Below are 14,680 nucleotides of genomic sequence, written 5' to 3'. Positions count from 1 at the left end.
CACAGCCTTTGTGTCCCATTACCTGTAGCATCCACAGCTTGTTCCTGAAGGAGCAATAACACAAACCAACTGCAAGAGCTCTAATCACCTTTATCATCTCGAGATGTGTCATCTCCCAGTGCACTGTGTCAGATTCCTCTTTGGGCTCTGATCCAGTAAAGCACTTCAGCACATGGCCAGTCCTGCCTGTCTCCAGCTGAGCTTCTTGCCTACTTGAAAGTCAGATGATGCCCCCCAGTGCTTGACTGGACTGGGGTACTGGAGTAAACTGGTGTCACTCCTCTGCAATCCCAGAGCAACACTGATTTACATTAACTGGGAATGCTGCATAAGGATTGTGGACTAAGATCATCTGTCACTGCAGCAGCTATGTGACCTGCTATGACAAACTTTGACATTTACTTAGACAAGTTTTTACCTGTAATAATTTCAAGTGATATAAACCAAACACAAATCATCTGCTGTGACAATGAACTAAACACTACTGCACAGCATGTACTGATCTGATAATACATCAAATGTATGACAACATATAGCACTAGACATTGCACTCCCCCAAGAACATTTCACAGCAGCAGAATTATTTCTCTCCACTCCAGTATAAAAGGCAGCCAGCAGGATGATATCAAATGATGGCAGCTCTGCTTCTCATAAAAGGACCTTGGGGACTGCAAGGAGATTTGTGTATCTGCACTTCAGCAGCACAGCAATGTGGAAATGTTAAAGTTAGTAAAGCAAACAGACCTCAAATGAGAAGGGCAACAGATGTCAACCAGTATCACATGTCAGTAAACAGCAACAAGGCAGAGGGTACTTTTCTAAGCACTTTTGTGAAAGCATCGTGCGAGCAGCTACAGCCACATCTCAGCTGTGTGATCTCTACATGGTGGTGTTTGTGTGTGTGATTTAACTCCCACCAAGAGAGGAACTCCAGCCACATGGAAATGCTGTCCACTGGAGTCAGCTGAAAGAAAGTAGAAAGGTTTCTACATACTTGTTGTGGCTTGGAAAGTGAAAAAAGTCACACTCTCAAACTGATTGAAAGCTCATTCTGTGCTTGGCAGAGACAAACCAGCATTTATATTCCTCAGCTTTAATACAGAAGGATCATCCTTAGGGCAAAAGAGTAGTAGTGATTCATCTGCTTTTTACCCTCACTGCAAAGACTTCTGACAGTAAGGCCAAAATATGCTAACTAAAAAGGCACTCTTTGTACCATAAACACCAGGCCACAAGGAACTGGACAGTGGCCATTAAATCACTGCCTTTTCATTTCTCTCTCTCATCTATATTTCTCTCAAGATTTCTGGTAAGGAGGCAGCTGACTCTATACAAAAGCCAGAGGCATTGCCAGTATCTTGGTGGTTTCATGCATGCCATATTGAATCTAACTTCATAACACAAGGGGAAAAAAACCACTCTCAACTAGGGAAAGTCATATTTCAGTGTCAGAACACCAAGGAAAGAGGTAAAGGGATGGAATTCTACTGCCAAGTTGCTGCCCTGAGCCCAGGCTTGGTTAGATGTAAATATTCTCCAAGGCATTGACCATTTTACATAAAATAGTTTGGTTCTCAAAGTCTCTTAGAGAACCAACCAACGCCTACCTAGGAGAGCAGGAGCTTTTTACTTTGTGCCTGAGGATGGTCTCCACTAAACCTTGGGCTCAAACTCTACATGAGCAGATTTGGAGTTCTTGAAGAAAAGGAAGGCAAGGTCACAGTCTCTTAACACACTCATGGCCTAACAAAAACCAGCTCCTTCCTCTGCCTTTCCAAAATCCTCTGATTAAGGGAACGGGAGAAAAAAACCAACATGGCAGGAAGGCCTTTGCTAAAAGGTGCATTAATTAGGTAAGGCAAGCCAAAGAAATGATTAATTTGCTGTTCTCCTTCAATATTATGTTTACACAAGTTGATTATAGCACTTAATTACTAATTCACCCTGCTCAAAAACAAGAGTGCTTTAAATTTTTAATGAGATGAGGGAAGGCAGCATTCCTGAACTCAACAGGGAGAAGTCATTTTATTTCCTCTTTTGATTTCCCAAGTTATTACCATTTCTAAGGAAAAACTTATCCCTTCCCTGATCTTCCACTCAGTCCTTGCTTTTGAAAATATGGAAATCACAGGACGCTTGCATGAATTTCAACCCATGGCCTGACAGGTGATGCTTTGGAAGAGGAATAGAGGATCACATCATCAACTGCAGCACGTCCACTGAAATAAATGGAACAAAATTACACCAGAAACAGCCTGATCCAGAAATGGAAATGGCCTAACCCCCTCCAGTTCTGTCAGCACAAAAGTTGAATATGTCCCAGTACTATTTATGGGAGTTCTTATGAAAATGTCTCTTCCCCATTGCCAGTTGGTCCATTACCAAGGCTGTGGACTAATTGTACTCAGGAACTTCTTTACATTCATGACTGTCTGTAACACTTTAATTGTTACAAGGCAAACACTCTGTGTGTCCTATGTTCTTCCTGGCTGATCTTTATAAAACTTGTGCTATCTGTGGGGTTTGTTATTTGATTTTTCCCTCTGTTCTACCACCCAACGTCATCCTGAGCTAACTGAGAAGAGATGTCCATCAAATGAAGCAGAACTCAGCAGTGCAAACAAAATTCTTCCAGGCTCTGTGGGTACAGGGTTGTGAGTGAATTATTTCCCTGCACCACCTTAACTTCAACTCCCACCATAGAGTCCACAGGCTCTGAGCCAGGAGACCACGAGCCCCAAGGCTCCTGGAGCTGCTTCCTGGACCCAGGGCAATCTTCACCTGCTCAGTTGCTAAATAATTCAGCTAATCCACATGAGATAATTACCTAACACCTCTTCCTATAGAATCCAGCTCATTTTCATGCACCTATGACCTGCTTTAAAGAAATGATAAAAAAGCTTTTCCCTATCTTTTTGCAGGCTATACCAACAACTTGCTTAACAACCAAAATCAACAAAAGAAAGGCTAAACCTCCCTTAAAAGTTAATTTGAGACCTGAAAAATCTTGTAGTCACATAGATTCTAAATGCTAGTTCAGTGTTTCACACCAAAAATATTCACAGAAAGCGGATTACAGAGTTACCAACAAAATGCACTCTAGAAAATCACAGTTTCTTCTCTCCCATGCTGGCCAGTAACAATGCCCCACGTGAATGCAGCATATCCAAAGTAAATCTGGTAATCTGGTTCCATACAGGTAATTTTATTAATTGCTTTAATACGCAATTAAGGAATAGTCAGTGGGCTGCAGGGTTTTATAAGGCAATAATCCTGTTCCCTGGTGTACAGCTCTGTCCCAAAGAACGGGCTATCAAAAAAAAAAAAAAAAAATTAGCTGGATGACTGCCAAATCAAACAGCACCTTCTTCCCATTTTCAATTACGTACGAGTGAGGCAGAGTAACGAGGACATACTGGAAACTTTGACATTTATTTATTGAACATTTTACTGAGAAGGAATTGCTGGCTGGCTAAACCGGAAACTATATTTTTACTATAGAAACAATCCCATAGAAAAGCAGGATCCTGCTGCTCAGCATGAAAGGAATGGCTAGAACCAATAAATTGACCCACCTAAACCAGCAATATTAAGGTTATTTCATTCAATAGAGCATGTATTTCAAAAATCCAAACTCCAAAAGTACATTCTATTTCACAAATCTTTATGCCTTGCTGTTTTACACAGCACTGTCTGCTGGGGCCCAGTCAGGCTGGGTTTGAGCTCCCACAAAACCACCCAGAGAAAAGTGTGCAGCATCTGTAGGGGCAAATGAGAAGATAAACCAAGAAGAAATTCAGAGGATTTTCTCCCCTTTATGGAGTTTCTAGAGACTAAATAACAAAGAGATGAAATGGGGAAGAACTCACCACACTGTGTGTTTTTTTTTATTTTTGGATAGACCAATTGTTTTACCACAGAGAAGAAAAATGCAGGGAGAGTAAATGAAGAGGAAAATAGAGAAGTCAACATTCTTTGAAGCAACAACATATGGTGACCAGGCCTGAGAGATGGAGGTTATAAATCTTCCCTTGATAGAATTACCTAAAGATGAAATTGCAACTTCAAGGGGCTTGAACTTTTCAGTCTACACTAGGAGCTTGCAAATTAACCTGTTTGGTCACAGCTTTTGCATTAACCTTCATTTCCAAGGCTTCTCTGTTAAGGCTCCGTATATTGAGAATTTTGGTGCCAATACAGATGTGGTCAGTAGAAAGCACAAAAATCTTTGCACAAATCACTTGAAATATGAAGAAAAACACATGAAAATGAAGAATTAGAACAAAATGCTGAATTGTTCAAAGAGCTGCAGTATGGGAAAGGAGAATAGACAGGAGGCACGTTGCTGCATGTTCCTTTGTGAGAATGAACTTATTTAGGGATACCAAAGGATAAAGGAAAAGCTCTTTAGTGTTCCAGCCACTATGCCCCACTGCTGAAAACAGGTCAGGGAGAGGCTCCTGCTGTCTCATGTGGGGTGGGTGCATCAATAGCCATGTCTGGTGACTGCCTGCTTGTCCTTGGAAAAACCATCCTCTGAAGCAGCTGCTTCCCCACTGCAAACCCCAGTGATGGGGCAGCACAGAACCAAGCACCAGGGCTGTGCAGGAGGATGAGAGTTCAGCAACCAGCACAGCCACAGGAAATTCCACCCAATTCCAACACATTTCTGACCTGTGCAGGTAAATAAAGCCTAACTCTGACTACTCCATAGGGTCACCACAGAGTTGGCTCTTCCCTAGGTGACCCACACCTTGACCCACCTCTGCTGAAAAGGATGTCCTGGGGGATTTTGAGGACCTTGCCTTTGTGTCCTGATTCTGAGTGAGGCAGCTGCTCTGACCTGGCTGCCCCATGCCCCAAATACCTACAGGATGCACATTCCATCAAATTCAGCATCCCTGGTGGGCAGCAGTCAGAGGTAAAGCTGGACTAAGATTGACAGCAGTGATTTGGAGGGATCCAGATTTGGGTGCTACTTCCAAGCTGTCCTAAAACTGCTTGAGTTTTAGAAAGTGGAGAAGAGCCAACCCATAAAAACCAAGGAGCTTTTAAACGTTTTGATTCTGACATTGAGTGGAAATGTCCAAAAATTGTTCTGAGAAATGTGACCAGTGACTGGGAAAAATACAGTAAAAAATCCCCTTCAAAAAACCATAGACATAAGGAGAGAAGTTATTGTAAAAAACCCACAGCTCTCTCCTTTGCTACTACACTGAGCAAACAAAGAGCTTTGCAAAGCACAGTAATTAAGCACAAACCATTTATTAGAGGAGAGGTAATAACCTGTATTTGCAAAATCTACAAAGATGCTGAATGTTTGCAGCACCTCTAAGATGGAGTTGTTTTGGAAGATGTGTTACAAAACTAAATGTCAGAGAGGTTATTGAACTGCAATGGTAGATACACATTTCCCTGACCCTAAAATAAATGTATTCAATTTCTCCTTTGTGATCCCATGTAGCTAAATGATTTTTAAAATATTTATATCTGTTCTGACATTACTGGATATTCTTCTGAAATATTTTTATATATAAGAGCAGGGTTAAAAACTAAAGGTAAGTGGATACACAAAAATTATATAAAACACAACACAGAAAACTTCACAGCATTAGCTTTTTCCAATGCTGATAAAAACAGACTTAATAAAATCAGTTTTGAGATGCTCAGTTATTGTACAGTAGTGAAAAACATCCTAGATTTGGAATGAAATGTGTTTGAAGGCAGAAGATTAACAGAAGAGTAAGAATTGAAGTCCTGTCACCAAAAATTGCTACTGAAATTACATTTATCAAAATAAGGCCTCCTTACAAGCACTAAAATTATTACACACAGATATATATGTTGCACTGTGTAGTTGCTGCAATGTGATTAATTTTAATGGAAACATTCTTATGAAAGGAAACTGTTCTTTGTGCTAACCTACCCAGCTCTGTAGAATATTCCCATTTGGAGAAGTGCCAAGCACAGCCCAGCTCCTCAGCTTATGCTGAGCTGTTTATTGATTCCAGTGGAACTGCACCAATTTAACCAGGTCAAGGAGCTGACCTCTCTATTCACATAATATCTCCAGATAAGCTTTTGTGCAAAATTTCATCTACCAATATCTGTCCCTGATGTTATAAAGCAAAATGCAACAAATGTATTAGGGACCATTCTGATAAATCATTTTGTCCAACTGCATTTTGCTCTTCAGTGTCCTTGTGCAGCACGAGGAGAGGACATGGCTTATGGGAATGCCAGGTGGGAAAACAGGCATGATTTGGGACAGTCAGACCCTTCTTTGGGTTTCTGATGCCACTGTTGTTTGAATAAATGCAGCTAAGCCATGCTTTGACTGATCCACCAAAAATAAAAGCCTCACTGCTACTTTTTCAGCTGTTAATGGACTGAAATAACATGAATGGACATGCAGTTCCATCCTCATTATTAACTCTGCATTCACTGGGGGCAAGACAAGAGCTAAGATGTGTTATTTTTTTACTGCATAAATAATGCTTTATTCCTTCTTATGTTTAACATTCCTCAATATGAAGGAAGGAAAGTAGGACAAATGTAACTGAGATGAAAGTGTGACCTTCCTGCAGGATCAGAGCCTTGCCAAATTCCCTGTTTTGTCTGTAAAATTACATGGGCTAACTTCATACACAGCAGCTTCTATGCACATCCCCCACACATTTCCAAAGGCAAATGAATCCTCAACACACCTAAATAATATCTGGAGTTAAACAGAGGGTGGAGAGAAAGTGATGCTGGATCTTGTCTGCCTGTGCAGAAGGGACAAACTTTTCCCCCTGGCTTTAGGTGTATGCAAGGTGGCAGAATCAAGGTGTAAGACACATTAAAACTGAAAAAAAATGACATAAAATCAGGTGCTGCATACCTGGATAGATGCAAAATCCCCAGAAGCACAAGCTCCAAGAATAGCAGCACCCACCAAAACAGATTCCACTTCTTTGGGCAGCACAACAGGTTTGCCTGCAGAGGGAAGAGCCAGGCCTCTGTTAGAGAACACAGCAGCACCAGCAGCTCCACAAATAATTAAAACAAAAAAAGGAATCAAAACCCATTATTCAAAACCCCATGCAGAGCTACATCCTGCTGTAGATTAATGCAAATCTCTCTGCTCTGTGGTTCCAGGCTCCAAGGAAAGTGCAGCATTTGAATAAAATCATTTTAGCAAAATATTAATTCAGAACCTAAAGCACACAAAAAACAACCCTCCAGATCTTTGACACTGGCTATTTATCTCATTCAAAGGGCTTGGTATAAACCTGTTACCCACACCCTCCAAACCCACGTGCCTATTAAAAGTTGACCTGGAGGGGAAAACAAGGCGGTCTTCTTTTTGTTTCTTTTGCAAAAAACAAAAAAAGACTGTTTGTGTTTGGTTTTGAACATACAGCCAACAAGCCAGCCTGTTTTTGCTGGAAGACATGAAAATATGAGTAGTAAACTTTCTCAAGCTATGTATAAAACAATAAGAGAAATTTTGTCTTCCAATTTGTGCAAGATACTGGAAAACAAAATTAAAACACTGGAAAAACAAGCAAACAATATATATTCTAAAGTAGAATTAAATATTAGTGTTTCATCACCCATGGGTACTACTAAGAACACGCTTTCCCTTGGTTTATGCAGAATTTTCTGAGACCTGTTTCACTAGTGTAAAGAAAAGCAGGAAAAGGCTAAAAAAAACAAATAAAAATTAGCCTGCTTTCTTAATTCTCCAGAAAAATCTAAACCAAGAGCACAAATCTAGATACTTTTCTAGCTGCACTTCAGATGCTTCTACTCACTAAGCTGAAAAATTTAATATTCCTGCGGTATTTGGCACGTGTCTGCATTTCCAGTACTGAGATAATGTCATTCAGTGAGTGATGATGCAAACACAGGGGTGGGAGCAGGGATTCCTGCTCAGAACAGTCTCCACCATATTATACCCTAAAAAATGCTGCTCCTGAGAGCCAGCTGTAAGATTAGACAGAGTTGAAATGTGGGTGAAATCCTAAAATCAGCCACAAACAACTTCCATAGAGGAAAAAGGCAAAATGCCCACTTTGCAAAATGAGAAATAAAATTATTGATATAAAAAAGCAAATTGACCTCACACCAGGCTTTCAATTAGTTGATGCAAAGCTTGCTCTGTCACCTGAGCATTCCTGCAGCTCAGCTGAAGCACAGCTCAGGACTTGGGTCAGCTTGGAACAGCAAATCTCAAGCTCAGAGCTCTGTGGCTCTTTGCCAGGCGTCAGTGAGCAATTTTCAGCGTGCTCGAAAATTTACTGCCCATTTCCCGCACGGTCAGAATGAATACAGAATTCTTACCAGGCAAACAAAAAGATCAAGATACTTTTTAAGTGGCCTGTGGAATTATCTATTGGATGTCTGCATGGCTGAGTCATGGGCATTTGTGCTAACAATAATATATTCAGATTTTTTTCTTTTCAGGAAAGAATGGGGGATTGATCCTGGAATGTTAGTTATTTTATCTGATAGGCTCTAATGAGTTCAACATAACCAAGAGCATTTCAGTCAGATGAACTCTGACATCCCTTGTCAGTCACTGATTTTACAAATGTGGGAGAACTCCAGACTGCAAAAAGGCCTTTTGTCCTGAATTGTACTTGGCCATTAGTTACAGTCAAAGAACTTGTGATTACATTTTAATCAGAATACCTTTTCACAGATCTTTTCTTTTACACATCACCACCCAGCAGCCCAACTCTACATGTAGCTGAAATTCACCTGAAGTATGTGAGTTTTTGAAGGAAAGGCACGGATTTTTCACAAATCATTTTTCACAAAGCATCACTTTGACTACAATATATTTAGTGAATTTTAAGGTCAAGAGGCATTATGTTTTTTGCTTGTCCATCAGGGTTATAAAGTGTGGTTTGATGTTTGATGTCAGATCTCCAGACCAAATGCCCCAAATTTGGGCCTTAAACTTCATTTATGACAGTTTAACTGATCTTAATTTGAAATAAACCCAAAACACACATCACTCAATGTTTCTCTGAAGTCCTTTACACTAAATTTTGTTATTTTTTCCACATTTTTTGAAGTATATTCAACTGACTCGCAGGTGTGCAGAGATGTCCAACACACACAGGCTGAAGGGAGACCAAAAACACCACGGAGTGAAACACCATGGAGTGAAACACCATGGAGTGTTGTAGTGAAACACACAACCAGGGCCTTCCACCCACCAGGTTGAAGGTGGGTGGAAGGCCCTGGGTGAATTTTGTAGAATTCCACTAGGAATTCTACAAAACCAAGGGCAACACCTTGCAGGAGCAAGGAATCAGATGTTTCCCCCTAAACCACATCAGTGACACAGGCATGGAAGCAATTCAGGAAAGAATTGTTCTATAGGATGGATGCAATGCCAGCAGGAGCAGGAAGTGTCACAAGTCAAATAGGGTGAAGCCAACAGAAGGAACATTTCATTGCACACTTTTTTGGCCAGGCAGGAAAATACAGCTCTATATAAAGTCTTCATTTTTCCAAAGACAAAGTACTTATACACCTAAACAAAAAGTATTTGCACTCCTTTCCATGCCCTTCCCCAGGCTCACCAGTAATGTCAGCATGCATCTGCACAAAGAGAGGGTTCTTGCTCAGCCCACCACACAGGAACAGCGTGGTGATCTCATGTCCTGCAGCCTGCATCGCCTCCAAAATGTGTCTTGTTCCTAACTTCAAAAAGGGGGCAAAAAACAGAACCAGGTGAGCACAGGAGAGCAGCCAGGAACAGAAGCACACCTGCATGGCAAAGGCATCCCCACCAGAACCTTCTCTTTAGTTTGTGCAACAGCATCTGAAAATCCAGCTCAGTAAAGAGGTTACAATTCTGAAGCCAAACAGCAAAGCAGAACAAAAAGAGAACAGCAAATAAAAAACTGTTTTCTGTCTTTTCAGCAAAAAGGAAAACCTGAAAAATTTTGCATTGGCTTAACTATTTCCCTTGGCCTTTGCCCTATGCAAAATAAAGTGTTCCACTTCATGGCTGGATTAATTGAAACATCTCAAATGCAGGCATATTTTAAACTTTTCATTTACAGTCTCCATTCTGAGAAACTCAAATCAGAACGGCAGAAGCAAATGCTTGCCATTTTCAAAAAAAAAAAATATTATTTTTCTTTTTGTTCGCTTTGCTTCCCTCCTCACTGAAGTCAACCTTCTCCCTATTTCCCTCTTGCAAGAATATTTTCCATTTCTTTGACAAACTATTTGACCAAAAATAATTCCCAGCTCTTTATAATGTCTTGGAAGTTAAATTGGAAGCTCGTATTTGACAAAATGTCAAATTCAAGGCAAAATGTTGCCCAGGGTGACTCTTGGTAGGCAGATTCCCCACAATCTGGTCAGAGTTTTCACAAACTGTTACTTAAGTTTTCTTTAGACCATGCTGCAGTTCATTAAGTGGGCAGCAGCTGTAACAAACCCCTCTTCAAACAAAAACTACTGAAAATGGAACTTGCAGGGCTCCACCAGGCTGGAGATGTCCACAGTGAATGCCCAGCACTATTCTGGACAAGCCTTGAAATGTATTTTGATTTTTAGACAAGCAGTTCAGAGGAACCTGAGCAGCCCCAGCTGATTAAATCCATTGCATCCCTATTGACACAGAGGGCTGATCTCCAAATTGCACTGTCACGATTTTAATTATGGAAATATCAACTGCTCCAAAAGGAGCCTGCCTGCTCAGAACGGGCTGGACAGCCACAATTACATCTCTGATCATGTTCTCATCTGGCCAACTGTTGCATTGCATTTTGCAGTGAATAGTTAAAAGGAGATTCTCTTTCACTGCTTCTGAAATTCAAATTTATTAACAACTTCTCTCACAACATACACACGTCAAAGACCCTGAGAAAGAACATGCTGTGAAAATTATTTTGTGTTTACCTGCCTGGAAAATTGTATTCACACAGCAATTTAAATTAAAGCCAGACTTATTTCACTGTGGGTGGGGGGGGGGGAACTAATTTAATCCTGGGTTGGAGAAAATGCAAATTGAGGGGCTTCAAATGCAAATTTTATATAAAAAGGAAAAAGCATCTCCTGCTGAAAAGAAAACTAGAGATTAACATTCTGTGGGCAGGCCTACACTTTGTACAAGATTTTTACATAGGTTTAAAGTTTATCTTGCACTCATTGAAGACAGCTAATGGTACAAGATTACTACAACTGTTTCCTTCAATAAAAGTGAAGCTAAAATTGGGAGTGAAAATTTGATTTCCTAGGAATCCCATTAGCAATTAGTAAATATATAGAGTCAAACCCAATGTTCTCTGTCTACTTTTTAGTTACTGTTTCAATAATGTTTTGGGGGGAAAAATAATTTCCCTTAGCTTATAGTGAAAAGAAAACTACAATATGTCCTTTTTATATTAAATCAGCTCAATCAGCTCTCCAAAAGATATGCAGCTGCTGAGTTTACTGCTCAAGACAGTATTTGTGTTTTACAATCAAGTTTGAGCTGTATCATATAATGAGATAATAGGTGACTTTCCCAGGATTTCCAGCAGAGAAGGTTTCCACTTCGTTAGCACGAGATAATCACAGGGCACCTGTTCCAGACTGGGAAGTTCCTTTCAGGAGCAGGATCAGTCCCTGGCATTGTTGAACCTCTCCTCCACTTTCTTCTTTCAATGGTGGGATTATACTGAAGCATCAGGTATAACCCAGCTACATTCATCTGCAAAAGGCTGCCAACTCCCAACAATGAATCCCAGGCTGGGGTTAAGTTCTCCTTATTTGCTGAAGAGGGAGGGTTAAAACACGAGATGAACAATTCCCAATAAATTTACAGCAGCCGCCCACCCTCTCCATCCCAGATGGCTGACCCAGCCTAGAAAAGTTGTTGTTTAACCAGGAGAGGAGTTTGGAAGTTTTCCAACTGAACAGAGTTTTGTCAGGAAAACTCCCCAGTTCATCAGACTGTTCATGTTTTGCAAAAACACCTCAAGTTCAACAAACTTTAAAAAAATAAAAATAAAAAATGGACAGAAAGGATGTTAAAAGAATGTGGATTTCAGTCACCAGATGGCTGAGGACAGCACGTCCCACTGGAAACACCCTGGGCCAGGGTTTCCAAACCACTTCTGTGAGCCAGGGTTTCACCTCAAAACAGAACTTCTCGTGAACTGGAAATCCTGGGTTCAACAGAAAATCAGGGTAGAACAAAAAGAGTTCCGAGAAATTCCCCATCCCTGGTGCTGGCAAACAGCAGGGACATTTCCCAGCCTCCCTGCCCTGCCCTGCCCAGCCAGGGCCACAGGCTGGGACTGCTCCCCTCGGGGCAGGGACACAGGGGGAGGATGTGCCCTGCTGGGTCTGAGGCACAGCCCTGGCACAGAGCTCTGCCTCACCCAGCAGGCAGGGAGGGCACAGCCAGAGATTTGGGAACGATCTGAAGCTGAGGCTTTTCAGGGAGGGCACAGCCAGAGATTTGGGAACAATCTGAAGCTGAGGCTTTTCAGGGAGGGCACATCCACAGATTTGGGAACCATCTGAAGCTGAGGCTTTTCAGGGCAGCACAGAGCCCTTTGTACAATTGCCAGAGCTTTTCTCCCCTCTCTCAGCCTCCCTCAGGACAGCTGGGATGTGAACACTGCTCCTTGTGCTGTCAGCCTCCTCCCTCACATCTGCACCAGAGGCAAAAGCTCCACGTACAGAATTGCCATAAGGACAGGATTTTTTAGGGGAACACCTTCCCCCAAAGTCTGCTGATTATTCTCCAGTTGGGAGTGGTCACCACTGTGGGTGAACAGTATCTTGCTCCTTTAAAGAGCCCACTAAGTGAATTCATGTATTATTAGAAATCTGGTTAGCAGAAGGGAATGATCAGTCTGCACAGAACAATTCATTTCTTCTTTTATGCACTAAACATGTCTTACAGCAATGGCTTGGATCGTGGCCAGGTAGATAAGGGCAAGTTCATCCAGACCCCGAGACAATGTTAGTCCAACAACCTGTGCAAAGATCAAAAGGAAGATGTAAAAATCCAGCCAAAGTAAAACTCCATTATTCTCTATGGCTTCTTGTTGTAACAAGTTTTAAGTGCTAATTCCAAGCCATGCTCCTGTGAGCTGTACACATAATGTAATGTTAAACATGTTATTCCTGAGCTGGGGAAGAGCCACATAAATTATCCTTGCCCTTGTGAAGAAATAAAGAACAAACAGCATATTGTATGGGATTAGAGATAGATTAACTCTGACAGTTTTATGTTATGACTCAGATATTGCTCGTGAATGTATTTAATGTAATAATATGAAAATGCTATTACATAAAAATAACTTTTTAAAAGCATTTCTCCCCCTCCCTCCCAAGCACCCTAACACTGAAACACAATTAATAATTAAATACTATATCTTAACCTCCTTTACTCTGACATAAATCAATACTGCACTGTAGTTACTCTGGATTAATATCAGGCAAGACCTGCATGCAGACAGAATTGTGACAGAAAAAATGGGTTGCTATTACCAGTATTTGCATACAACCATCATAGCAAGGAAATTCTGATTTTGCTGCAGCATGCAATTCTTTCATAAAATAATGGAGGTATTATTAGGACCCAAAAATATATAGGCCTTTTTTTTTTTAATGTTTCCTTGATTTGTGGCTTAAAACATGCAGCAGTGCTTATGCCTTTCCTATCTCAGTCTTAAATACAACAGATTTTGGGGCTGGTGAGCATCTTGACAGGCTCACTTCAAGGACAATTTGCCATTTTGAAGGAGATTTTTGCATTAATCACCAGGTATTTTGATATCACCAAATTATACTCTTATGACACCCTTCTGTTACAGTTTTGCACAGCCCTGGCTTGTGAGTGAGCTGATCTACCATTGTAAATTCAAGGAAGAGAAACACCCAAACTCTGAAAGTTGGGCTGAAAGGCTGTTTAAATCAACCACCTATGGTGAGAATATTTCATTCCTTTCCCAGACAGGTTTACCCAAAGTTCTCTTGAAATTCATTGCAATGAATTGTAAGATTTGTTATCTCACCTGTGAGATAACAGCAGCAAGAGCTGTGCAATGTGATTCCTAGGAAAGGTACCTGCACACACAGAACATTCCTCAAATTTTTAGAAAATTAATGTGGCTGTAGTGATACCTCAAGTACAATAATCTCTGGTTTTCTACTGAAACATCAGCAACGCAGCAAGAAACCCAAATCCTTTGGGATAGTGTAAATAGCTAAGGAGGAGTACTCTCAAAATTGAAGAAAAGCTCCTTCCAAACTGCTTTTTTTTTCCTTTTTACCCTGTATTGACCTTTTTGCAAAGACAGGCTGTTTCTTACCATGCCCTTTAGTGTCAGATCTGTTAAGGGAGATCTGTTACCATGGAAATCTGGCCAAACATGTAAATCAACAGTGAGGAAACCCACAGGCAAAGATTTCTTAATCAGATCCAGGTGACTGTTCAAGTATGTATATATACTGTGAGCACTGCAAGAAAAACAAGTTGGGAAAAGAGGGGGGAGGTTATTCCTCAAACATAAAACATTTGTACCACCACCAGATGCAGAAACCTCACTAAAGAACAGCAAAACCCCACTGCCTGCCAAGGCCATGGCACTGCAAGGATATCTCTGTGCACGTGGGCTCAACAGGCCATCAGAATTCCTTAATTTCCTGGGATGAAGGGAGATAATAT

The 14,680-nt window shown here is 40.9% G+C and overlaps 1 protein-coding gene across 16 annotated transcripts in view; it reads right to left on the bottom strand.

Moving 5' to 3' along the window:
- The window catches only part of FGGY (FGGY carbohydrate kinase domain containing), a 283,064-nt gene that overhangs the window by 19,573 nt on the left and 248,811 nt on the right, over positions 1–14,680 (bottom strand). For 15 of the 16 annotated variants that reach the window (XM_058030720.1, XM_058030722.1, XM_058030724.1 and 12 more), the window contains 4 exons: positions 14,325–14,472; positions 12,909–12,983; positions 9,582–9,702; positions 6,884–6,978 (listed from right to left, as the gene is read on the bottom strand). In XM_058030720.1, the coding sequence (XP_057886703.1) occupies positions 6,884–6,978; positions 9,582–9,702; positions 12,909–12,983; positions 14,325–14,472 (439 nt within the window). Of the gene's footprint in view, positions 1–6,883; positions 6,979–9,581; positions 9,703–12,908; positions 12,984–14,324; positions 14,473–14,680 lie in introns of those variants that run through there. The other variant, XM_058030735.1, reaches the window with a different exon arrangement.

This window comes from Melospiza georgiana, chromosome 9, assembly GCF_028018845.1.
Source record: "Melospiza georgiana isolate bMelGeo1 chromosome 9, bMelGeo1.pri, whole genome shotgun sequence".
NCBI lineage: Eukaryota > Metazoa > Chordata > Aves > Passeriformes > Passerellidae > Melospiza > Melospiza georgiana.
Note: the sequence above shows the minus strand (reverse complement) of the source record. Positions and strands in the feature narration are given on the sequence as shown.